General features: G+C 46.0%; 1 protein-coding gene across 1 annotated transcript in view; it reads left to right on the forward strand.

Moving 5' to 3' along the window:
• The window catches only part of LOC148142212 (microtubule-actin cross-linking factor 1, isoforms 6/7-like), a 353137-nt gene that overhangs the window by 263068 nt on the left and 63506 nt on the right, over positions 1 to 26563 (forward strand). The window contains exons 20-26 of the mRNA XM_087976987.1: positions 3023 to 3134; positions 5642 to 5808; positions 8200 to 8362; positions 9919 to 10073; positions 10394 to 10468; positions 23023 to 23140; positions 24406 to 24587. Coding sequence (XP_087833113.1) covers positions 3023 to 3134; positions 5642 to 5808; positions 8200 to 8362; positions 9919 to 10073; positions 10394 to 10468; positions 23023 to 23140; positions 24406 to 24587 — 972 coding nt within the window. The remainder of the gene's footprint in view (positions 1 to 3022; positions 3135 to 5641; positions 5809 to 8199; positions 8363 to 9918; positions 10074 to 10393; positions 10469 to 23022; positions 23141 to 24405; positions 24588 to 26563) is intronic.

Consider the following 26563-nt stretch of genomic DNA (forward strand, 5'->3'; position numbering starts at 1 on the left):
ATCTGCCCCCCAATCAGCTTTCGAAAGTTCTTGCCTGATATCATCAAAATTGGCCTTTCGCCAATTTAGAACTTCAACTTTTAGATCTGGTCTATCCTTTTCCATCACTATTTTAAAACTTATAGAATTATGGTCGCTGGCCCCAAAGTGTTCCCCCACTGACACCTCAGTCACCTGCCCTGCCTTATTTCCCAAACGTAGGTCAAGTTTTGCATCTTCTCTAGTAGGTACATCCACATACTGAATCAGAAAATTGTCTTGTATGCACTTAAGAAATTCCTCTCTATCTAAATCTTTAACACTATGGCAGTCCCAGTCGATGTTTGGAAAGTTAAAATCCCCTACCATAACTACTCTATTGTAGGGGATTTTAATTTTCCAAACATTGACTGGGACTGCCATAGTGTTAAAGATTTAGATGGAGAGGAATTTGTTAAGTGTGTACAAGACAATTTTCTGATTCAGTATGTGGATGTACCTACTAGAGAAGGTGCAAAACTTGACCCCAGGTGACTTATCTATTTTTACACTTTCCAGAATTGCTAACACCTCCTCCTTATGGACTTCAATTCTGTCTAGTCTAATAGATGCATCTCAGTATTCTCCTCGAAAACATTGTCTTTTTCCTGTGTGCATACTGATGAAAAATATTCATTTAGCACTTCCCATATCTCCTCAGACTCCATGCAGAACTTCCCACTGCTGTCCTTGACTAGCCCTAATCTTACTCTAGTTTATTCCTGATATACCTAGAGAAAGCTTTCGGGCTTTCCTTGATCCTATCTGCCAATGACTTCTCATGTCCCCCCCCCCCCCAACTCCATACACAGCCTCTCCAATGCCTGTACAATTTCAACCCCCAAGCAAGAAAGGACAAACCTCGATTTGCCACCTTAACTACTTGCTGCACCTGGATATTAACATTTTGTGTTTCATGCACAGGATCACTCAATGTCCTCCAAACTGCACTTTTTGTTTTGGTGTCTTGCTCCATTTAAATTGATTCTTCCAAAGAAATGAACGACTTCAGACTTTCCTACTTTGCATCTACCTGCAAGTTTTTGTTCACTCCTTCACTGATCTACATCCCCTTTGCAGATTCTTTGTGTCTTCATCACTATATTCCTTGCCACCTATTTAAGAATCCTCAGCAAGTTGGGATCCATTATTTCTCTGTAAATGATTCAATAACTATTACTATACATATCGACAGTTTTTTAGGAATTCCTTCCTTTGTATGTTACCATCCTAATGTGGCCAATCACTCCTATAGAAGAAATTGAAACACCCATCGATTGATAAAACTAAGCCACAAGATTTCATGTCTTTAAATAAAAACAATTGTTGTAATTGTAAAGGAAAATTAAACACAGCATCACTGTAGTTCATAAAGACTTCTGTTATCTCAGTTCAGTATTTCCACATCCATGTCCCACCCTACCCTCACTACAGTTCCCTTATTTTACAACATTGTAAAGGATGATTCAATTGTCCTCTGGTACTTTATTTCTCCTTTGCACTCCAGCTATTACTGGAGTTGCATATTTCATGAAGATTTTATTAGCTTTTGGCTAAGAGATATTCCTTCTGAAGTCTTATGTTTCTCCCAGTCTGCTCCCACAGTTTCTGTACAACTCCCTCTAGAGTAACTGCTGTCTTCCACAAGGCTCTTTGGGAACCACTATAGGTTTCTCTGACCTCAAAGTAAAGAAAATGCCCAGCTGCTCTTTGATGAAGTCTACACTGAACTGCTCGATCGTGTGAGCAAAGACATACAGATGTTTGATACTTCTTAAGAAAACGAACCATCTCCTGAAGACTCCACCCTGAATAAGTATTTCTGTAGGTGATATGACAGGATTTGGGATGACTCAAACAAAACTGCAAACAAATTATTTTAAAACTTTCACAGCTCTCTGCTTCTTTAAGTCACATGAATAATTCCATCTCTAATGGATGACACTTCTCTTCCTCCAGACGACCTGGACATGCTTGGAGATGGAAATCTGTTCTTTCACTGTCAATTCTACCTTTGTAACACAGGCTATTTGTTAAATATAATCAACTCAGACTTGTTTGGTTTCTTCTGGCCACATCATGATTGTAACATATCAAGGAAGCAGTTTGTGTGAAACTACAGAGAGATGCAAATCTTTTGATTAGTTGAAGGTTTACGTAAAGGGTGCCGGTTGTCATGGTTGTGGAGATGTTCGCTGACCTGGGAAGTTCATTTGCAGACATTTTTAACCCCTGTCTAGGTGACATCTTCAGGGCTTTGGAGCCTCCTGTGAAGCGCGGCTGTACTGAGTCTTCTGGAATTTATTTGGGTCTGTTTCTGCTGCTTTCGGTTGTTTGTAGTAGTGGCTGGTATACTGAGTCTAGGTCAATGTGCTTGTTGATTGAGTCCGTGGTTGAGTGCTAAGCTTCTAGGAATTCTCTGGCTATTCTCTTTCTGGCTTGTGCTGTGATTGTTGTGCTGTCCCACTCGAATTTGTGGTCCCTGTCATCTGTGCGTATGACAATAGGAGCATCTGGTCATGGCATTTAGTGGCTAGTTGGTGTTCATGGAAGTGGACTGTTAGTTGTCTGCCTGTTTACCCTATATTGTGTTTTGTGCAGTCTTTGCATGGAATCCTGTAAATTACGTTAGTCGTGCACATGGTGGGTATCGGGTCCTTTTTCCCGGTGAGTTGTTGTCTGAGCATGGCTGTCAGTTTATGGGCTGTCATGAATGCGAGTGGTCGGGGAAGTCTGGCTGTTTTGATTAGTTTGTTATAACAAAAAGGTTTAATGATCCTAACATCAACAGAAATCGTCATTGAGTCATTTACAGAGGAAATTACAGATCCTAATTGACAATGAGGAATGATGAGTTTTGAAGGTGCTGACTAAGGATCTTTAGTGAAATTTCTCAAAAGTACAAGTAATATTCCAAAACATGTCACCATGAACTGAATGCTCCCCTGGGACCTGTTTCCAGCTTACTGTTGGTGATAACCTGTCACTGATGCTGTTCTTGCAGGTTTTATTGGATGAATTGATGAGAAAGAAAACAGAAATCGAGAGAAGAAAGAAACCCACTTCCCACAATCTGGACGATCACAGTCAGGTTTTTCAACAGCTTTCCTCACCTGGTAAGGGTCCTGAGAAATGCCATATTCATTCATGATCAAGGCTGGGTTTCCAAGTTTCTAATTACTTCATTGGGATGTGTACATCACTGACAATATTAAATAATGTTTTCCTCACATCCCCTAAACCTCCTGTACCTCACCCTGAACCTGGGTCCCCTTGTGGCTGACCTTTCAATTAAGGGGAACAGCTGCTCCTTATCCACTCTGCACATGTCCCTCATAACCTTATGCACCTCAATCAGATCATTCCTCAGTCTGCTCTACTCAGAAACAACCCAAGCCTATCCAACCATTCCTCATAACTTAAATGCTCTCTCCTCACAAATCTCCTGCAGCATCCTGGTGAAGCTCCTCTGCACCCCCTCCAGTGTAATCAGATCCTTGCTGTAACATAGCATCTAGAACCGTTCACAGTATTCCAGCTGTGATCTCACCATAGTTCTATACAACTCCAACATGACTTCCCTACTTTATTAATCTATGCCTCCATTGATAAAGGAAAGTGTCCCATGTGACTTTTTCACCACCTGATTAACATGCCGTTCTGCCTTCAGAGATCTTTGTGCAAACACACCAAGGTTCCCTTGTTCAACAGAACTTCCTAGTGCCATGTCATTCATTGAATACTTTCTGATCAAATTACTTCTTCTAAAGAGTATCACCTCCCACGTTTCACATCTGCCACTTAGCTGCCCATTGACCACCCTGTTTATATCTTCTTGTAGCTCAAAACATCAACCTCATTTTAACCACCTGACCAATCTTTACGTAATCTGCAAATTTACTAATCCAACCCCCACGCAGCCAGCCATGTCATTTATATAAATAATGAATAACAGGTGACCCAGCACAGACTCTTGGACATCGGCTTCCAGCCACTAAAGCAGCCTACGGTAATCGCCCTCTGGCTCCTAACAACTGAGCCAATTGTGAATCCACTTTATCAATGACCCTGTATCCCAAGATTTGGAGATGCCGGTATTGGACTGGGGATGTAAAAGTTGAAAATCACACAACACCAGATTATAGTCCAACAGGTTTAATGGGAGGCACTAGCTTTCGGAGCGCTGCGCTCCTTCATCAGGTGGTTATGGAGAAGTGGATGGTGTCCTACAATCTTATTCTCCACAGCCACCTGATGAAGGAGCAGTGCTCCGAAAGCTAGTGCCTTCCATTAAACCTGATGGACTGTATCCCATGTGCATTTATCTACTTGATAAATTCCATGTGAGACCTTGTTAGAGGCTTTGCTGGAATTCATGTGAACTACATCAACTAACCTCATCTAGATACCTGGCCACCACTTCAGAAATCCATTCAGATTTGTTAAGTACGACCTCCCTCTGACAAAGCAGTCCTGACTATCACTGATCAAGCCTTCCCTCTCCAAGTGAAGATAGACGCTATACTTCAGAAGTTTCTCCAACAGATGCTAACTGGTCTGTAGTTCTTTGGCTTATCTCTACAATCCTTCTTAAATATAGGAACCACCTTAACGTTCTCCAGTCTTCTGGCGCCTCCCCTGTGGACAGAGAGACATTAACAATACGGGTCAGTGTCCCTGTAATCTATCCCCTTGCCTCCCACAGCAGTCTGGGACACACCATCCAAACCTGATGATTTGTCCATTGTCATTTTCTTGGGTGAAGATGGATATAAAACATTGGTTCAACACTCTCCGAATGTCCTCTGGCTCCACCCACCGATTAGGAGAAAGTGAGGACTGCAGATGCTGGAAAAGCACAGCTGGTCAGGCAGCATCCAAGGAGCAGGAGAATTGACATTTTGGGCATTAGCCTTTCCTGATGAAGTGCTTATGCCCGAAACATCGATTCTCCTGCTCCTCAGATGCTGCCTGACCTGCCGTGCTTTTCCAGGACTACAGTCTCAACCCACTCACAGATGATCCTGCTAGTCCCTAATGGGCCCCACTCCACCCACATGATTACCCTCTGGTCCCTAATGGGCTCTACCCCACTCACACATTACCCTGCTGATCCCTAATGGGCCGTACTCTTGCCAGGTAATCCTTTTCCCATTGACATACTTACAGACTATCTTGGGATTTAGTCAGCCAGAGATTTCTCATATCCCCTTTTCCCTTTCCTAGTTATTTTCTTCAGCTTCACCCTGCGCGTTTTTTAATCCATGAATGCTTCTGCTGATTTATTCCCCTTGTACCTGCTAAAAGCCTCTCTTTTCCTTTTCATTTTATCCTGAATCTCTCTGGATAGCCATTGTTCTCTCGGCTTGTTACTCCTTCCCATCACCCTAGAGGGAACATGCTGGGCTGGTACTCTCTGTCAACAACACCATTACTCTGGGTTTCTCAGTGAATGCTCTGTTGACAGCACCACTCTGCTGTTGCCTTCCGTTCCCCCACCCATTCATATTCACTCAGGTGAGGAGGTCGTTGTGATTCTGTTCCATTGGAGGGGTGTTGGCGATGACACTTAACCTGCTCATGTTAAGGTGTGTTTTTGATGTGCTGTTCTGTTTTGTTCCAGGGGAGGGTCACTGTTGGACATCTCAACCCCACCTTCCTCAAAGCACTGACTCCTCAGATGCCAGGAGCCCTTTGGTTGCCCATCTCCTGGGAAAGTGGGAGCAGTTATGGACACGAGCATTAGACAGACAGACCCGACTACAAGAGAAAGTCCAGAGACTTTATGAGGTGAGTACAGTTTACCTTGAAGCGAGGTCCAAATACAGAGCACAAGGGGGCACACCATCCCTCACAATTGTTCAGTACTTGAGGAATACTTTGGCTGATTTGTGGCCAAGTTCCAAACAGCCGGATATTTTTTTTTTAAACTGCAAATTACTGCAGATGTTGGAACCTGGACTGAAACTAAAATGTGCTGTAGGTCACAACGGGTCTGATAGCATCCATGGAGAGAGAACAAGCTAATGTTCTGAGTCTAGATGACTCCTCATCAGAGCTGGTGAAGTGTGGAGAAGCAATATTTATACTATATTTGGGGAGGTACAGTTGGAGTGCTGCAGGGTGGGGAAAGGGGGTAAATAATTCAGATTAAGTGATTGGAATATGAGAAAGACAGAACAATGGTGTGTCTAACTGCCAGACTGGAAACAGCAGCCACTTCCACTGGGGTGGGAGTTGCAGGGTGAGGTGGTGACAGAGAATGTAATAAGTAAAACTAAAAGAAAGGGAAGGAGTGGGAGTGGGCTCACAATCTGAAATGTTTTAACTCAATATTAAATCCCGAAAGCTGTGAGCTGCCTAACCTGAAATGAGACACTGTTCCTCCAGTTCGTGCTGGGATTCACTGGAACACTGCAGCACGCTGAGGACAGTGGTCATGTGAGCAGGACGCTGTGTTAAAATAACCAGCTAAGGGAAGGTCAGGGTCATGTTTGTGCACAGACCGGAGGTGGTCTACAAAGCGGTCACCCAGTCTGTGTTTGTTTTCTCTGATGTAGAGTCGGCCACATTGGGTGCAGTGGATATAATCCACAAGATCGGAGGGGGTCTGGGGAAATGCTGCTTGATCCGGAAAGGCTGCTTCAGCCCTTGGGTGGTGAGCAGGGAGGGGGGGGGGAAAGGGCAGGAGTTGCACCTTCTGCGGTTACATGGGAAGGTGCGATGGGAAAGGGGCTGGAGTTGGTGGTTGATAAATGGAATAGGGTGTCCCAGAGGGAATGATCCCTCCGAAATGCAGCCGAGGGTCTGAGGGGAAGATGTGTTTGGTGGGGGCATTCTGCTGGAGTTGTCTGAAATGGTGGAGAATGATTCTTTGAATGTGGAGGCTGGTGGGATGGAGAGAGAAGACAAGGGGGACCTGATCATGCTGCTGTGCATGATGGGAAGGGGCAAGGGCGGAAGCACAGGTAATTGGTCAGATGCAGTCGAGGGAACTGTCAACCATAGTGGGCAGGAAACCATGGTCACGGAGAAGGAAGGCATGTCAGTAGCACTGTTCTGGAAGGTGGTAACATCCAAACAGATACAACGTTGCCAAAGAACTGGGAAAAGGGAATGGAATTCTTGAAGGATGTGGGATATGATGAGCTGTAGTGAAGATAGCTTTAGGAGTCAGTGGCTTTGCAGTGGACAGCTTAATCCCTGAAATGGAGGCTGACAGGTCAAGGAAAGGAAGGGAAGTATCAGAAATTGACAATGCAAAAGTTATAGAGGAATGGAAAGTGGAGGCAAAATGAATAAATGTGTCAAGATTCTAGGCAAGAGCATGAAGCAGCACCAAAGTAGTTGTTGATGTACAGAACCAAGAGTTGTGGGAAGGAGCCAGTGTAAGACTGGAACAAGGATTGTGTCACATTCCCCATAAAGAGGCAGGACATAATGGCCAAATGACCTCCTGCTGCTCCTATTTTCTATATTTGTATCTGGGAACTTGAGGACATTTTATATCTGGGAGGACTACATGAATGAGCCAGCTGCTTTAGCTCAGGGTTTGGACTCAGGGGCTGCTAGAGTCACTCCACAGGATCAGTGCAGATCCTCAGATAGCATTTTCCAAGAGTTGGTCACTCCATAGGCAGCCACTGCTCAGTAACCAAGTTTCTGATTTATTCTTTATACTGAAGGAGGACATTGTGGAAGGCTCCTCCAAACAAGCAGTCTTGTAATCCGGTGAATGTTCACTGCAGCCTCTCTAAGGTAATAACGTCTTTCCTGAGAGAAGGAGACCAAATTGGCTCACAGTATTCCAGGCCTGGTCTAAGCAAGCTCCTGTACAATTGAAACAATACTCCATTCCTCCTGTACTGAAAGCCTCTTGCTATAAAAGCCAACATTCATTCATCTTTCTCATAACTTGTTGCACCTGCACGCTCACATTCAGTGACTTACCAATAAGGACACCTATGACTCTTAGCACATTTACACTTTCCAACCCCTCAATAGTTAGGAAATACTCTGACCTTCTGACCATGAGTGTGTTTAACCCATATCTGCTGACAGCAGATTTAAGGTGCTGAATGGTCCACTCTTGTTTGATTTTAATTGTTTTATGTATAAAAGAAATAAGAAAACAGATGAATAAATCAGTAAGGAGTCATTGATCTATGTTGCAAATTTCAGCTCCAAGCTCTGGAGACCTTCAGCTTTAACACATGGAGGAAGCAATACTTGCAGTGGATTAGCAGCAAGAAATTCCGAATGCTGGACATTTTCCGATATATTGACAAGGATCAAGATGGACGAATCAGTCAGCAGGAGTTTACACAGAGTGTTCTTGACTCCAGTGAGTTTACAATCTGGCTATTTCTATGTGTCACAGAAATATCAGTTCAAAAGTTTAAATCAGAATTAAATCAAAATTGTTCCAATACAGAAAGAGGCCATTCAGTCTGTGATGTCTGTACTGGCTCTCTGACCAATTTAATTATGTGCCAATCTCCTGCATTTTCCAAATAATTTTGTACGTTGATTCTAATCAAGTAATTATCCAATGTCCCTTTTGAATGCCTCAATTGATCCTGCCACCACCACCACATTTCCAAGCAGCATATTCCGAAGCTTTCTACCTCATCATTTTGCTTCTTTTGTAAATTAAAGGCTGTGACCTCTAACTCTTAATCCTTTACATGTGGTGGTTGTGACTCTGACCAGGATGGGGTAGGGTGGCTGAGGGGAGTTGTTAATTTTATTGAATCCCTAAATGTGGAAACAGGCCATTCGGCCCAACAAGTTCGCACCAACCCTCCGAAGAGAATCCCACCCAGTCCCATTCCTCTAACCTATTACTCTACATTTCCCCTGACTAATGAACCTAACCTACACATCCCTGAACACTACGGGCAATTTAGTATGACCAATCCACCTGACCTGCACATCTCTGGACTGTGGGAGGAAACTGGAGCATCCGGAGGAAACCCACGCAGACACGGGGAGAATGTGCAAACTCCACACAGACAGTTGCCCGAGATGGGAATTGAACCCGGGTGCCTGGCACTGTGAGGTAGCAGCGCTAACCACTGAGCCACCGCGCCACCCTATTACTCCCAAAGTGTCAGTGCCTGATTGAATCCTCAGGCACTGAAGATCCTCAGTTCAGGTAGCCGGGCAGTTAGACCCAGGTCTTTGATTGAGTTGGCAGTAGAGTAGACTGAGACAGTGAGAGACAGAGCAAGTGAGAGGAATTTCTCTCACACCAGCTTTCTTTTAACTCCCAACAGCTTCCATGTCTGTGGCAAGACAGAAATTACAGTCCAGAACCTGTTGCTTGGCAGTGGCAGCATCGATCCTATAATTTCTTCCGAAACTTTGTTTGTTAAGACATTAAGGCCATAAATACAATTTTATCTTTTTTTTTAAAAGCTTCCTTTGATTTTCAGTCTTTTCATATCCAAGACATCACATGATAAATGTTCCTGAAGTTGCATTTTATATTCCAGTTTCTCATAGTCCATATAGAAATATATAACAAGTGACATTACTATTATGACACCCCTCATTCTTGGCTCTGCTGCTTGGCAGTTTTGAACTTTCATTCTTATTAAGTATTCATTTATATTATCATTTAATCCTTAGGAATTATATTTTTCCCTGCGATCCATTGTAAATTCTCTGAAATTCACTCACCCACCCATCAGGTCCCAGATAGAAACTGTAATGGGGCTCCATGCTTGTGAGAAATTTGAACAATCTGACTGAGCTGAAAAGGAACAATGTGCAGGGTCACAGGAGGATAAGAGTTCGTAAGATGGACTGAATGGCTTTCTCCTGGGCTTTAACTGTTCTCTGGTTCTGTGGAAAGAAATGGCATGATCCTAAACATCTGTCCCTGCACTTGGCCAGAATTCCCCACGAGCTCCGTGGAGATGGAGGCAGTTGCTGCCATTTTTGACCTGAATGGTGATGGATTCATTGATTACTACGAGTTTGCTAATGCACTACACCCGAGCAGAGACCACCATCGGAGAACTGAGGATGAAGACAGGATTGAAGATGAGGTGAGAGACAATGTTCACTTTTCAGTATCTGCGACCTTTGAAACAGCAATAAGCCTTTTATTAGGCTGTCCTTTAGATTCCTTTCTACTGCCTTTTCTGGGATAGGCCTTTCCCTTAGGCCTCTCACTGAACATAAAAGCCTTCTTTATTCCCTTCCCAGAGCTCAACCATACTCACAGCCATCCCCACCAGCTCAGATGGTTGTGCCCTGGAGTCCTCCCGGAACTTCAATCCCAGGCCTTTCCCTGACTACAGCCTGTCTCTCTCTCTCTCTCTCTCAGTATGCTCCATTATTCAGTGCTGAGTCATCTGTCTTGCAGGTTTGCCGCCAGGTTGCTGAATGTAACTGTGCCCCGCGATTCCAGGTGGAACAGATCAGTGCAAACAGATACCGGGTAGGTACTGCTTTCTCCTGGCTCTGTGTACCATTTTATATTGTTTATGAGCTGATTGTAATACTCAACAAATCAGGTCCCAGAGTGAGAATGGGATTAATAGAGGTGAAGAGATTCTTCACAAGTGAAGATTGAGGGTAGGTGGGAATGTGGATTTGCAGTGATGATCAAACCAGTGATGATCATGTTGAATGGAACAGCAGGGGTTGAGGGGATGAATGGTCAACTCCTGGTTTATTGTTCATTCATTTATAAGTTTTATTTTTTCTTATTGTTTATGATAGTGGTCAGGCACAGAATCTTCACAAGAGGCTCTACTTCACCAAAATAACAAATTTATTGGGCAAAAAGGGTGAAAGTAAAACTATGGGCTGATTCTTACATTAAATTTTGGCAAATTTAATTTAATTTGGCTATTACGAGGGGGCATAGCTTTAAATTAAGGGGTGGTAGGTATAGGACAGATGTTAGGGGTAGGTTCTTTACTCAGCGAGTCGTGAGTTCATGGAATGCCCTGCTAGTAGCAGTGGTGGACTCTCCCTCTTTATGGGCATTTAAGCGGGCATTGGATAGGCATATGGAGGATAGAGGACTAGTGTAGGTTAGGTGGGCTTGGGTCGGCGCAACATCGAGGGCCGAAGGGCCTGTACTGCGCTGTATTCTTCTATGTTCTATGTTCTATGTTCTAAAGTGCAAGTTGAGTTGAGTTTCTCAGAGGATTTTCACTATGAGTTCAAGTAGTTCCAGTACATTTTCTTGCTGTATCCGATCAAACTCACCTCGAACTCTCTCCTCCCCGTGTCCCCAAAAGGTCATACAGTTTACCTGTCCGTAGCCACATCCAGTTATAGACAGCCTCTTCGTCAGCAATACTCTGTCCCAATGCCAACCAGATACTGGTACATGTGTAGGTAGACATACAGAAGGCACATATAGAGATATTTGGGCATGATCTAATTGTCATTACAGAAACTGGGCAGCAATAGGCAATAGACAGTAGGTGCAGGAGTAGGCCATTCAGCCCTTCGAGCCTGCACCACCATTCAATATGATCATGGCTGATCATTCCTAATCAGTATCCTGTTCCTGCCTTATCTCCATAACCCTTGATTCCACTATCTTTGAGAGCTCTATCCAACTCTTTCTTAAATGAATCCAGAGAGTGGGCCTCCACTGCCCTCTGGGGCAGAGCATTCCACACAGCCACCACTCTCTGGGTGAAGAAGTTTCTCCTCATCTCTGTCCTAAATGGTCTACCCCGTATTTTTAAGCTGTGTCCTCTGGTTCGGGACTCACCCATCAGCGGAAACATGTTTCCTGTCTCCAGAGTGTCCAATCCTTTCATAATCTTATACGTCTCAATCAGATCCCCTCTCAGTCTTCTAAACTCAAAGGTATACAAGCCCAGTCGCTTCAGTCTTTCAGTGTAAGGTAATCCCGCCATTCCAGGAATTGACCTCGTGAACCTATGCTGCACTCCCTCAATAGCCAGAATGTCTTTCCTCAAATTTGGAGACCAGAACTGCACACAGTATTCCAGGTGTGGTCTCACCAGGGCCCTGTACAGCTGCAGAAGCACCTCTTTGCTTCTATACTCAATCCCTCTTGTTATGAAGGCCAGCATGCTATTAGCCTTCTTCACTACCTGCTATACCTGTATGCTTGCCTTCATTGACTGGTGTACAAAAACACCCAGATCTCTCTGTACTGCCCCTTTACCTAAATTCATTCCATTGAGGTAGTAGTCTGCCTTCCTGTTCTTGCCACCAAATTGGATAACCATACATTTATCCACATTAAACTGCATCTGCCATGCATCTGCCCACTCACCTAACTTGTCCAGGTCACCCTGTAATCTCCTAACATCCTCATCACATTTCACCCTGCCACCCAGCTTAGTATCATCAGCAAATTTGCTAATGTTATTGCTGATACCATCTTCTATATCATTAACATATATTGTAAAAAGCTGTGGTCCCAGCACGGATCCCTGCGGTACCCCACTGGTCACTGCCTGCCATTCCGAAATGGAGCCGTTTATCACTACCCTTTGTTTCCTATCAGCCAACCAATTTTCAATCCAATCTAGTACTTTGCCCCCCAAAAAATGCGCCGTAATTTTACTCACTAACCTCCTGTGTGGGACTTTATCAAAAGCTTTCTGAAAGTCCAGGTACACTACATCCACTGGATCTCCCTCGTCCATCTTCAGAGTTACATCCTCAAAAAATTCCAGAAGATTAGTCAAGCATGATTTCCCCTTCATAAATCCATGCTGACTCTGTCCTATCCTGTTACTACTATCCAGATGTGTCGTAATTTCATCCTTTATAATAGACTCCAGCATCTTTCCCACCACTGAGGTCAGACTAACTGGTCTATAATTTCCTGCTTTCTCTCTCCCACCTTTCTTAAAAAGTGGTATAATATTAGCCACCCTCCAATCCTCAGGAACCGACCCCGAATCTATCAAACTCTGGAAAATAATCACCAATGCATCCACGATTTCCCGAGCCACCTCCTTCAGTACCCTGGGATGCAGACCATCAGGCCCCGGAGACTTATCAACCTTCAGACCTAACAGTCTCTCCAACACCAAATCCTGGCAAATATAAATTCCCTTCAGTTCAGGTCCTTCAGCCACTGTTACCTCAGGGAGATTGCTTGTGTCTTCCCCAGTGAATACAGATCTGAAGTACCCATTTAATTCCTCTGCCATTTCTTTGTTCCCCGTAATATATTCCCCTGTTTCTGTCTTCAAGAGCCCAATTTTAGTCCTAACCATTTTTTTGCCTTTCACATACCTAAAAAAACTTTTACTATCCTCCTTTATATTTTTGGCCAGTTTACCTTCGTACCTCATTTTTCCTCTGCGTATTTCCTTCTTAGTAATCCTTTGTTGCTCTTTAAAAGCTTCCCAGTCCTCCGTTTTCCCACTTATCTTAGCTATGTTATACTTTTTCTCTTTTAACTTTATATGTTTCTTAACTTCCCTCATCAGCCACGGCCGCCCATGCCTCCTCCTGGGATCTTTCTTCCTTTTTGGAATGAACTGATCCTGCAACTTCTGTATTATACACAGAAATATCCGCCATTGTTCCTCCACGGTCCTCCCTGCTAAGGTATTGCACCATTGAACTTTGGCCAGCTCCTCCCTCATAGCTCCATAGTTCCCTTTATTCAACAGAAATACTGTCACTTCCGACTGTACCCTCTCCCTCTCAAATTGCAGATTGAAGCTTATTGTATTATGGTCACTACTTCCCAATGGCTCCTTCACTTCGAGGTCCCTGATCAAATCCGGTTTGTTACACAATACCAGATCCAGAATTGCCTTCTCCCTGGTAGGCTCCAGCACCAGCTGCTCTAAGAATCCATCTCTGAGGCACTCCACAAAGTCTCTTTCTTGTGGCCCCATACCATCCTGATTCTCCCAGTCTACCTGCATGTTAAAATCCCCCATAACAACTGTAGTGACATCTTTGCGACAGGCCAATTTCAGCTCCTGATTCAACTTGCATCCGACATCCAGACTACTGTTTGGAGACCTGTAGATAACTCCCAAGAGGGTCTTTTTACCCTTAGTATTTCGCAGCTCTATCCACACTGACTCTACATCTCCTGACTCTAGGTCCCCCCGCGCAAGGGACTGAATATCCTCCCTTACCAACATGGCCATCCCACCCCCTCTGCCCGTCAGTCTGTCCTTACGATAGCACGTGTAGCCTTGAATATTCATTTCCCAGGCCCTGTCCACTTGAAGCCACGTCTCAGTTATCTCCACAGTATCGTATCTGCCAATTTCCAAAAGAGCCTCAAGCTCATCCATCTTATTTCTAATGCTTTGTGCATTCATGTATAGTATTTTTAATTTGTTACTGTCCTCACCCTTCCCATCAACTCCTATTTCACTCAACTTTACAGCATGATCCCTTTCCGAGTTTTCTGCCTCGTTGATACAGTTGTCTTTCTTGACTTCTCTTGTTCTAACTTTCCCTTCAATTTCCTTTTTAAACATCCAGTTTGTCCCCTCCTCCCCGCTACTTAGTTTAAATGTAGCGGTGCTGCAGTAGAAAACCTGCCTGCCAGAATGCTGGTCCCTGTACACAGGACTGAGAACTGAATATTTAAGAGGGTCTGACATTTAGAATGGACAGACAAGGAGGAAAAGGAGGTGGATTTGCACTTATGGTTAGGGATGGGGATCAGTTCATTAATGATGAGGGTTTCAGATCAGAAGAACAATGTGTGGAATCTGTTTGGGTGAACTCAGCAGCAGCAAGGGGCATTGGACATTGATTGGAGTTATTTTTAGGCCACTAAACAGTGGTGGAAGTGTGGGGCCTGGTATTAACCTAGAGACAGGAGAAGCATGTAGCATAGTCCACACAGTTATCCTGGGTAACTTCAATCTGCAAATAGATAGAGTAAATTGACTGAGCACTAACGCAGTAAAGCACACGTTTCTGCAATGGTTTATACACAGTTTGAGAGAAGTGTGTTGAGAAGCCAACTGAAGGTCATGCTTATTTAAACAGCTCATTAACAAACTTGTAAAAAAACTTTTAGGGATGAGTGATCACAGTATGATCGAGAGTAGCTCAAAATCAACCACATTGCTGTGGTCTGGAGTCACATATTGGCCAGACTGGGTAAGGACATCAGATTTCCTTTCCTAAGGAAACTAGTGAACCAGATGGAGCTTTTGTAACAATTGGCAATGTTTTCATGGTCATCATTTAGATTCTTAATTCCATATTTTCTTTATTAAATGCAAATTCTATCATCTTTAATAGCAGGATTCAAAATCCAACATTATCTGGGTCTCTGGACTATTGGTCTAGTGAAAAAGGCAAAAGTGAGGACTGCAGATGCTGGAAACCAGAGTCTAGATTAGAGTGGTGCTGGCAAAGCACAGCAGGTCAGGCTGCATCCAAGGAGCAGGAAAATCAACGTTTCGGGCAAAAGTCCTTCATCAGGACTGAAGACAGGGAGCCTCCAGGGTGGAGAGATAAATGGGAGGGGGGTGGGGGTGGGGAGAAGGTAGCAAAGAGTATAATAGATGAATGGGGTTGGGGATGGGGGTGATAGGTCGAAGATGAGGATGGAGCGGATGGGTGGGAAGGGAGATTGGCAGGTAGGACAGGTGATGGGGATGGTGCTGAGCTGGAAGGTTGGAACTGAGGTGAGGTGGGGGGAATGGAAATGAGGAAACTGGTGAAGTCCACATTGATGCCCTGGGGTTGAAGTGTTCCGAGGCAGAAGATGAGGCGTTCTTCCTCCAGGCGTCGGGTGGTGAGGGAGCGGCAGTGGAGGAGGCTCCACTGGTTGGAGTCTACCTGACACATAGGAAGATGGTCGTGGTTGTTGGAGGTCAGTCATCTCAGCTCCAGGACACCTCTACAGGAGTTCCTCAGGGTAGTGTCTGAGGCCCAATCATCTTCAGCTGCTTTATCAAGATCATAGGACACAGGCATTGCTGACTGGCCATCCCTAGTTGACCTTGAGAAGGTGGGGGTGAGTGCCTTTTTGAGCCACTGCAGTCCACGTGCTGTGGATTGACCCACAATGCCCTGAGAGCAGGAATTCCAAGATTTTGACTCAGCGACAGTGAAGGAATGGCAATATATTTCCAAATCAGGAAGGTGGGTGGCTTGGAGGGGCACTTGCAGGGGGTGGTGTTCCCATGTACCTGCTGCCCTAGTCCTTCCAGTTGGAAGTGGTCGTGGGGTTGGAAGGTGCTGTCTGAGGATCTTTGGTGAATTTCTTCAGTGCATCTTGTAGATAGTACACACTGCTGCAACTGAGGGAGTTAGAGGGAATGGATTCTTGTGGATGTGGTTCCAAGTAAGTGGATTCTTTGTCCTGGATGGTGTCAAGCTTCTTGAGTGTTGTTGGAGCAGCCCCCATCCAGGCAAGTGGGGAATATTCCATCACACTCCTGACACATGCCTTGTAAATGGTGGACAGGCTCTGGGGAGTCAGGTGGTGAGTTACTCGCTGCAGTATTCCCAGCCTCTGACCTGCTGTTGTAGCCACTGTGTTTATGAGGTGAGTCCAGTTGAGTTTCTAGTCAATGGTAACACCCAGGATGTTGATAGTAGGGGATTCGGTGATGGTAATACCGTTGAATGTCAAGTGGTGGTGGTTAGATTGTCTCTCATTGATGGTGGTCATTGTCTGGCAGTTATGTGGTGCAAATTCTACTTGTCACTTATCAACCCAAGACTGGATATTGTCCAAATTTTGTTGCATTTTAAAGGCAACAAAGAATAGGCAATAAATGCTGCTCTCGGCAGTGATGCCCAGACGCTATGAATGAATCAAAATTTGAACATGGACTGTTTCAGTATCTGAGGAGTTGCGAATGATGCTGAACATTGTGCAATCATCAGCGAGCATCCCCACTTCTGACCTTATGATGAAGGGAAGGTCATTGATGAAGCAGCTGAAGATGGTTGGACCTAGGACACCATGCTGAGGGACTTCTGCAGAGGTGTCCTGGAGCTGAGATGACTGACCTCCCAGAACCACAACCATCTTCCTATGTGTCAGGTAGACTCCAACCCGTGGAGAGTTTGTCCCCTGATACCCACTGAGTCCAGTTTTGCCAGGGCTCCTTGATACCACACACAGACAAATTCAGCCTTGATGTTAAGGGCTGTCCCTCTCCCCGCCCCTATGGAATCCAGCTCTTCTGTCCATGTTTGACCCAAGGCTGTAATGAGGTCAGGAGGTGAGTGGCCCTGGGGTTACCCAAACTGGGCAGGTCACTGAGCAGGTTATTGCTGAGCAGGTGCTGCTTGATTGCTCTGTTACTGACACCGTCCATCACGTTACTGATTGTGCACTTTATAAACGTCCCCTTGGTTGTTCAAAAGAGATGAAAAATGTGTTGCTGGAAAAGCGCAGCAGGTCAGACAGCATCCAAGGAGCAGGAGAATCAACGTTTCGGGCATAAGCCCTTCTTCAGGAATGAGGAAAGTGTGTCCAGCAGGCTAAGATAAAAGGTAGGGAGGAGGGACTTGGGGGAGGGGCGTTGGAAATGCGATAGGTGGAGGGAGGTCAAGGTGAGGGTGATAGGCCAGAGAGGGGATGGGGGCGGAGAGGTCGGGAAGAAGATCGCAGGTCAAGAAGGCGGTGCTGAGTCCGAGGGTTGGGACTGAGAAAAGGTGGGGGGAGGGGAAATGAGGAAGGTGGAGAAATCTGAGTTCATCCCTTGTAGTTGGAGGGTTCCTAGGCGGAAGATGAGGCGCTCTTCCTCCAGCCGTCGTGTTGCCATGGTCTGGCGATGGAGGAGGCCAAGGACCTGCATGTCCTTGGCGGAGTGGAAGGGGGAGTTTAAGTGTTCAGCCACAGGGCGGTTGGGTTGGTTGGTCCGGGTGTCCCAGAGGTGTTCTCTGAAACGTTCTGCAAGTGGGCGGCCTGTCTCCCCAATATAGAGGAGGCCACATCGGGTGCAGCGGATGCAGTAAATGATGTGTGTGGAGGTGCAGGTGAATTTGTGACGGATATGGAAGGATCCCTTGGGGCCTTGGATGGAGGTAAGGGGGGAGGTGTGGGCGCAAAGTTTGCATTTCTTGCAGTTGCAGGGGAAGGTGCCGGGAATGGAGGTTGGGTTGGTGGGGGGTGTGGACCTGACGAGAGAGTCACGGAGGGAGTGGTCTTTCCGGAACGCTGATAGGGGAGGGGAGGGAAATATATCCCTGGTGATGAGGTCTGCAAGAAATGCAAAACATGCGCCCATACCTCCCCCCTCACTTCCCTCCAAGGCCCCAAGGGATCCTTCCATATCCGTCACAAATTCACCTGCACCTCCACACACATCATTTACTGCATCCGCTGCACCCGATGTGGCCTCCTCTACATTGGGGAGACAGACCGCCTACTTGCAGAACGTTTCAGAGAACACCTCTGGGACACCCGCACCAACCAACCCAACCGTCCCGTGGCTGAATACTTTAATTTCTCCTCCCACTCCGCCAAGGACATGCAGGTCCTTGGCCTCCTCCATCGCCATCCTAACCTCCCCACCTTATTAAACGCTTTAATCATCTCAAACACCTTGACGAGATCACCGTTACCTTTTTAAACTTGAGGGAGTTCATTCCGATTGCATAAGCACTGCCTTGGAAGTTCACTTTGTTCAGTCCCGAGATGATGCTGTGGAGTTGGTGGGGTATTTGCTTGCAGGCAATGTGTTGGGTGCACAGTGCAGGTCCAAACATTGTTACACAAGATAGCAGCGACTAAAGCTTGGTACAACTAGCAGGTAACACCCACCCAGTTTTGTCTGTGATCTTATTCAGGTTAGTCTGTCAGTTTGCATTAATTGGTGGAATTGAGCTGATCCTTCCAGCAGTCCCAGGATTGAAGACTCACTCCAGGGTCTGAATGGACAAAGAGAAATGTACCCCACCAAAAGTAACAGAACACGAGTGTTTTGTGAGGCCATTGTGTGTGAATCGCACCAGAGACAGTTCATGTCGATGGAGTTGTGAACCTTGCCTTGTGAGAGGTGGTTCAACTTTGGCTAATGTTGTTGATCTATAAGGTAAAAGAGGTGGAGGAGTTGCATTACTAATCAGGGAGAATGTTATATCTGCACTCAGAGAGGACATACGGCAGGGCTCATCCACTGAGGCAGTATGCATACAGCTCAAAATAAGATGGTTGTAATCACTCTGATAGCATTACACTACAGACCCCCCCCCCCCCCCCCAACAGCCACGAAGACATTGAGGAACAAATATATCAGCAGATTATGGAAAGATGCAATAACAATAGGGTTGTCATAGTGAGTGACTTTAACTTCTGTAATATTGACTGGGACCCCCCCCTCTTAGAGCAAGAGGCTTAGTCGGGGAAAAATTTGTTAAATGTATCCAAGAGGGTTTCTTGAAACAGTATGTGGACAGTCCCTCGGCACCTTGTATTGGTTAATGAGCCTGGCCAGGTGACTGACCTCTCAATGGGACGGCATTTTGGAAACAGTGATCACACCTTCTTAAGGTTGAAGACAGCTACAAATAAGGATAAGTCAGGACCTTATGGGAAGGCACAAAACTAGGGGAGGGCAAATTACGTCAGTATGCCTTCTTAACAATCCTGTCAATCTGGGTGGCAACTTTCAGTGATCTGTGTACCTGGACACCGAGATCTCTCTGCTCATCTACACGACCAAGACTCTTACCATTAGCCCAGTACTTTGCATTCCGGTTACTCCGACCAAAGTGAATCACCTCACACTTGTCCGCATTAAACTCCATTTGCCACCTCTCAGCCCAGCTCTGCAGCTTACCTATGTCTCTCTGTAACCTACAACATCCTTCGTCACTATCCACAACTCCACCGACTTTAGTGTCGTCTGCAAATTTACTCACCCACCCTTCTACGCCCTCATCCAGGTCATTTATAAAAATGACGAACCGCAGTGGACCCAACACCGACCCTTGCGGTACACCACTTGTAATGGACTCCAGGATGAACATTTCCCATCAACCATCACCCTCTGCCTTCTTTCAGCAAGCCAATTACTGATCCAAACTGCTATATCTCCCATAATCCCATTCCTCCGCATTTTATACAATAGCCGACTGTGGGGAACCTTATCAAACACCTTGCTGAAATCCATATACACCACATCAACCGGTTTACTCTCATCTACCTGTTTGGTCACCTTCTCAAAGAACTCAATAAGGTTTGTTAGGCATGACCTACCCTTCACAAAACCGTGCTGACTATCCCGAATCAAATTATTCTTTTCTAGATGATTATAAATCCTATCTCTTATAAACTTTTCCAACACTTTACCAATAACTGAAGTAAGGCTCACTGGTCTATAATTACCAGGGTTGTCTCTACTCTCCTTTTTAAACAGGGGAATCACATTTGCTATTCTCCAATCTTCTGGCACTATTCCTGTTGACAGTGATGATCTAAAGATCAAAGCCAAAGGCTCAGCAATCTCTTATCTGGCTTCCCAGAGGATTCAAAGTTTGTGAGAAGATTTGTAGCTCGGGTGCTCGTTGTTGTGGTTCTGTTCGCCAAGCTGGGAATTTGTGTGGCAGATGTTTCGTCCCCTGTCTCAGTGACATCCTCAGTGTTTGGGAGCCTCCTGTGAAGCGCTTTTGTGATCTTTCCTCCGGCATTTGTAGTGGTTTGAATCTGCCGCTTCCGGTTGTCAGTTCCAGCTGTCCGTTGCAGTGGTCGGTATATTGGGTCCAGGTCGATGTGCTTATTGATTGAATCTGTGGATGAGTGCCATGCCTCATGGTTCCCAGAGGATCCTAGGATAAATCCCATCGGGCCCAGAGGACGTATCTATTTTCACACTCTGCAGGATTCTCCCTAATCCTTCCTGCCAAGCCTTTTTCGTGCCCCCTCCTGGCTCTCCTCAGTCCATTTCTGAGCTCCTTCCTAGCAAGCCTGTAATCCTTTAAAGCTGTGCTCGATCCTTGCTTCCTCCACCTTACATAAACTGCCTTTTTCTTTTTGACGAGAAGCTCCTCTGTTCTCGACATCCAAAGTTCCTTAATCTTACCCCTTCTTACCTGTCACAGAGGAACAAATTCTTGCATCACTCGCAACAACTGCTCCTTAAATAGTCTCCACATGTCTAGTGTGCCCTTTCTGTGGAACAATTGCTCCCAGTCTGTACTTCCCAACTCCTGTCTGATAGCGTCATAATTTCCTTTCCCCAATTAAACATCTTCCCTCGGTAACTGCTTTCACTCTCCAAGGCTTTGGTAAATGTGAGGCAGTTGTGGTCTCTGTCCCCAAAGTGTTCTCCCACCACGAGATAATGAGGGAGAAGGTAGGATCACTCAAGGATAAAGGAGGGAAATTGTGCTTGGCAGCAGAGGATGTGAGTGAGACCCTAAATGAGTATTTCGTGTTGGTATTCACCCAGCAGGAGGATATGGAGGAGAGTGAGATTAGTGTGGGGCATGCTAATATGCTGGAGTATTTTGAGATGAGGAAAGAAATAGCACTTAAAGAGCATTAAGGTGGATAAGTCCCCAGGGCCCGATGGTATCTACCCCAGGTTATTGAGAGGCAAGAGAAGAGATTGCTGGGACCTTGACCAAGATCTTTGTATCCTCACTAGCCAATGGAGAGGTCCCGGAGGACTGGGGATTAGCTAATGTTGTTCCTCTGTTCGAGAAGGGAAATCAGGATACTCCAGGAAACTATAGACTGGCGAGTCTCACATCGGTGGTTGGGAAGCTATTGGAGAGACTTCTTAGGGATAGGATTTACACACATTTGAAAAAGCATGACCTAATTAGGGACAGTCAGCATGGCTTTGTGGAAGGCAGGTCCTGTCTTACTAACTTGATTGAATTTTTCATGGAGGTGACAAAGGTGATTAATGAGTATAGAGCGGTGGATGTTATCCACGTGGAATTCCAACAATGTCCCAGATTAAGATGCAAGGGATCCACTGTGACTTGGCAGTGTATATTTAGAATTGGCTTGTCCATAGAAGGCAGGGGATAGCGGTGGAAGGGTGTTTGTCAGGCTGAGGGTCTGTGAGTAATGGCGTTCCAAAGGGATCTGTACTGGGATCTCTGCTGTTCATGATCTAGATGTAAATGACTTGGATGAAAGTGTAGATGGGTGGGTTAGTAAGTTTGCAGATGTACAAAGATCAGTGGAGTTGTGGGCAGTGCACAGGGCTGTCAAAGGATACAGTGGGATAGAGATCAGTTACAGATGTGGGCAGAGAAATGGCAGATGGAGTTTAATCTGGGTAAGTATGAGGTGCTGCATTTTGGGAGATCAAATGTTAAGGAAAAGTAAACAGTTAATAGCAGGACCCTGTACAGCATTAATGTACAGAGGGATTCTGGGGTTCAAGTCCACAGCTCCCTGAGATTGGCCACACAATTAGATAGAGTGGTGAAGAAGGTGTGTGGCATGCTTGTCTTTATTGGTCGGGGCACTGAGTACAAGAGTCAGGATGTCATGTTACAGCTTTCTAAGATTTTGATTAGGCCGTGCTTAGAGTATTGTGTTCAGTTCTGGTCACCTCATTACAGGAAGGATGTGGAGGCTTTGGAGAGGGTACAGAAGAGGTTTACCAGGGTGCTGCCTGGATTAGAGGGCGTGAGCAAATGAGAGGCTGGAAAAACTGGGCTGTTTTCTCTGGAGCAGCAGAGGCTGAGGGGAGACTTGATAGAAGTCGATAAAATAATGAGATGCAGAGACAGGGTTGACTATCAGAATCTTTTTCCCAGAGTTAAAATGTCAAAAACTAGAGAGGCATGCATTTAAGGTGAGAAGGGAAAGTTCAAAGGAGATGTGTGGGACAAGAGTTTTTATAAAAGAAATTGGCAGGGGTCTGGAACACACCACCATGGGGTGGTGGAGGCAGATATGATAGGGGCGTTTAAGTGGCTTTTAGATAAACACATGAATATGCAAGGAATGGAGGGATATGGACCGAGGGCAGGCAGAAGGGATTAGCTTAATTTAGTGTCATGTTCAGTACAACATGGCCAAACAGCCTATTCCTTAGCTGTATTGTTCTATGTTCTATCTTTTTGCAGTTTGGTGACTCTCAGCAACTGAGGATGGTGCGGATTCTCCGCAGTACGGTGATGGTGCGAGTGGGAGGGGGATGGAGTCCCCTCGATGAGTTCCTTGTGAAGAATGATCCTTGCAGAGGTTGGTGAAGGTCATAGATGTGGCCATTCTTACTAAAGATTCAAAACCATCGGTCTTTATGGAATCCTTGAATGGAAAAAAAACAAAATTGATCATGCCTGAGTTGTGAAGTCACATTAATCCAGGAGGCTCTGAGGAATATTCACTTATTTCTTATGAGCTGAGATTCTTTCCTCAAAAAACTCTGGTTTTATATTTAGTTAAAGAATGATTGAGAAAGTAAAAATCCAAACACAGCTTTCCAGAGTCCCTTGACTCTAAAGTCCTACAGCACAGAGACAGGCCCTTCACCCCAAACTGGTCAATGCCAAAAAGTCCAGCAACTTCCAAGCATGCAGGCTGCTGTCCAACAAAGCCCATTCACGTCAGTCATCACCAGTTCAATCTATGGCTTCTCATTCTCTACATTCTCTGTGGTTGACTGGCCAGCAACTGACCTCCCCTTGACTGACCAATCACATCCTGTTGCTGAAACATCTGCACTGTTCAATAATGAATCTGCAATCACCTTTCTCGACCAATTCCCGTGTGCAATTACCAAATTCTTTATTCTTTTATTTTAAAACAAGCTGCTGTTCAAAGCTCCATTCTCAACTTCAGCTCACATTCTAAATCAAAAATTCAAAAAAATTAAAGAGAAGTGATGACGGCCTGAACAAGGAGCGGTGGCATTAACCTCTCCTTGTTCAGGCTCTGGGCCAACTGCCACAAAGTGCACCTAATCAATTGTAAACTGTGCTCAATCCTCAAGCTTGCTGCTTTGATATGCAATTTTGTCTGTTGCCTCTTTGCACCTAATACTATCCCTAATTTCATTGGGAAGCCATGGTTGAACCATCTCTCTCCTGTGACGTTTGTGTCAGATAGAGTGTAATTCCTGCACATGATCTTTCCCTATCCATTACCAGTGCCTTTTAGTCAATTTCCCCAATGCATCATTGCCAACTTCTTTTATTTAAATCCAGAAATGCTCCTCTATACTTCCAAATGTCCTACCACTCAATTCATCACCTTTCATTTTCAAGATTAAATTCCATTTGCCTCTGTTCAGCCGTCTACATTGTTTTATTTGTCGAAAACATTTCTCTCACTATTTGCAACACCATCAATTTTCACTAACCTGCAAATTTACTGCTTTAGTCTGCTATCCATACCTAGATCATTAAAATACACAACAACCAGCAGTGAGAATCTCTCTCAGGCCTCTTGTTTCATCAGTAAGAATGGGGGATTCTTTTGTTAACAGCACACCTTAATTTGAACAGTGAAAGGTCGGACCAACCTTAAAATTAAGGAGAAGTACCTGGCTCCTGACAGCTACCGAATTGGTACGGTGAAACCAGCTGGGAACCAGACACGGCCCCACTCCCAAAAAGGCTCTCCCAGCTGGAAGAACGCAAGTGTGGCCTCCATCAACTCAGCACCTAACAGCCCACACCCACAAAAGGTACATTTCTTTATCCCAATGGCTAAACAGAGAGGGTTGGTGTTAAACCCCATGATAATGTATAAATCCATCTGCAGTAAATACATGAGAGCTTCCTGCTTGTTTGCGTAACTATAATGTTGGAGTGAAGAGGCTAACAACTGGACACTGGCAACACTCCCAATTTTAAAGCATTCTTACCAACAACCTGCATTTATTCGGTACTTCAAGCAAAGCAATGCCTAAAATAATTGAGCAATTAAACATCAGACAATGGGGCACCAGGAGATACCCGGGCTGATGGAATGATAGCATTGCTACACAGAAACAAAAAAACTGCAGATGCTGGAAGAGAAAATACACAGGCAGGAGACTGCCTGCCTTGCTGTGTCCCTATCCCTCCTGTTACTGCCTGCCTTGCTGTGTCCCTCTCCCTCCTGATGCTGCCTGCCTTGCTGTGTCCCTCTCCCTCCTGTTACTGCCTGCCTTGCTGTGTCCCTCTCCCTCCAGATACTGCCTGCCTTGCTGTGTCCCTCTCCATCCAGATACTGCCTGCCTTGCTGTGTCCCTCTCCCTCCTGTTACTGCCTGCCTTGCTGTGTCCCTCTCCCTCCAGATACTGCCTGCCTTGCTGTGTCCCTCTCCCTCCAGATACTGCCTGCCTTGCTGTGTCCCTCTCCATCCAGATACTGCCTGCCTTGCTGTGTCCCTCTCCCTCCAGATACTGCCTGCCTTGCTGTGTCCCTCTCCATCCAGATACTGCCTGCCTTGCTGTGACCCTCTCCCTCCTGATGCTGCCTGCCTTGCTGTGTCCCTCTCCCTCCTGATACTGCCTGCCTTGCTGTGTCCCTCTTCCTCCTGATGCTGCCTGCCTTGCTGTGTTCCTCTCCTTCCTGATGCTGCCTGCCTTGCTGTGTTCTTCCCCCTCCTGATACTGCCTGCCTTGCTGTGTTCCTCTCCCTCCTGATGCTGCCTGCCTTGCTGTGTTCCTCTCCCTCCTGATGCTGCCTGCCTTTCCGTGTTCTCCCAGCCTCCTGATACTGCCAGCCTTGCTGTCTTCCTCTCCCTCCTGATGCTGCCTGCCTTGCTGTGTTTATCTCCTTCCTAATGCTGCCTGCCTTGCTGTGTTCACCCAGCCTCCTGCTGCTGCCTGCCTTGCTGTCTTCCTCTCCCTCCTGATGCTGCCTGCCTTGCTGTGTTCACCCAGCCTCTTGATGCTGCCTGCCTTGCTGTCTTCCTCTCCCTCCTAATGCTGCCTGCCTTGCAGTGTTTCTCTCCCTCCTAATGCTGCCTCCCCTGCTGTGTTTCTCTCCCTCCTGATGCTGCATCCCTTGCTGTGTTCACCCAGCCCCCTGCTGCTGCCTGCCTTGCTGTCTTCCTCTCCCTCCTGATACTGCCTGCCTTGCAGTGTTTCTCTCCCTCCTAATGCTGCCTCCCCTGCTGTGTTTCTCTCCCTCCTGATGCTGCATCCCTTGCTGTGTTCCTCTCCCTCCTGATACTGACTGCCTTGCTCTGTCCCTTTCCCTCCTGATACTGCCTGCCTTGCTGTGTTCCTCTCCCTCCTGGTACTGCCTGCCTTGCTGTGTCCCTCTCCCTCCTGATACTGCCTGCCTTGCTGTGTTCCTCTCCCTCCTGGTACTGCCTGCCTTAGGGTGAGGGACACAGCAAGGAGGGAGAGGAACACAGCAAGGCAGGCAGTATCAGGAGGGAGAGGAACACAGAAAGGCAGGCAGTATCAGGAGGGAGAGGGACACAGCAAGACAGGCAGCATCAGGAGGGAGAGGAACACAGCAAGGCAGGCAGCATCAGGAGGGAGAGGGACACAGCAAGGCAGGCAGCATCAGGAGGGAGAGGAAGGCAGCAAGGCAGGCAGCATCAGGAGGGAGAGGGACACAGCAAGGCAGGCAGTATCAGGAGGGAGAGGAACACAGCAAGGCAGGCAGTATCAGGAGGGAGAGGGACACAGCAAGGCAGGCAGCATCAGGAGGGAGAGGAACA

Source organism: Chiloscyllium plagiosum, unplaced genomic scaffold (genome assembly GCF_037043375.1).
Source record: "Chiloscyllium plagiosum isolate Xiang-an unplaced genomic scaffold, Cpla_swu_hap1 HiC_scaffold_30, whole genome shotgun sequence".
Classification (NCBI taxonomy): domain Eukaryota; kingdom Metazoa; phylum Chordata; class Chondrichthyes; order Orectolobiformes; family Hemiscylliidae; genus Chiloscyllium; species Chiloscyllium plagiosum.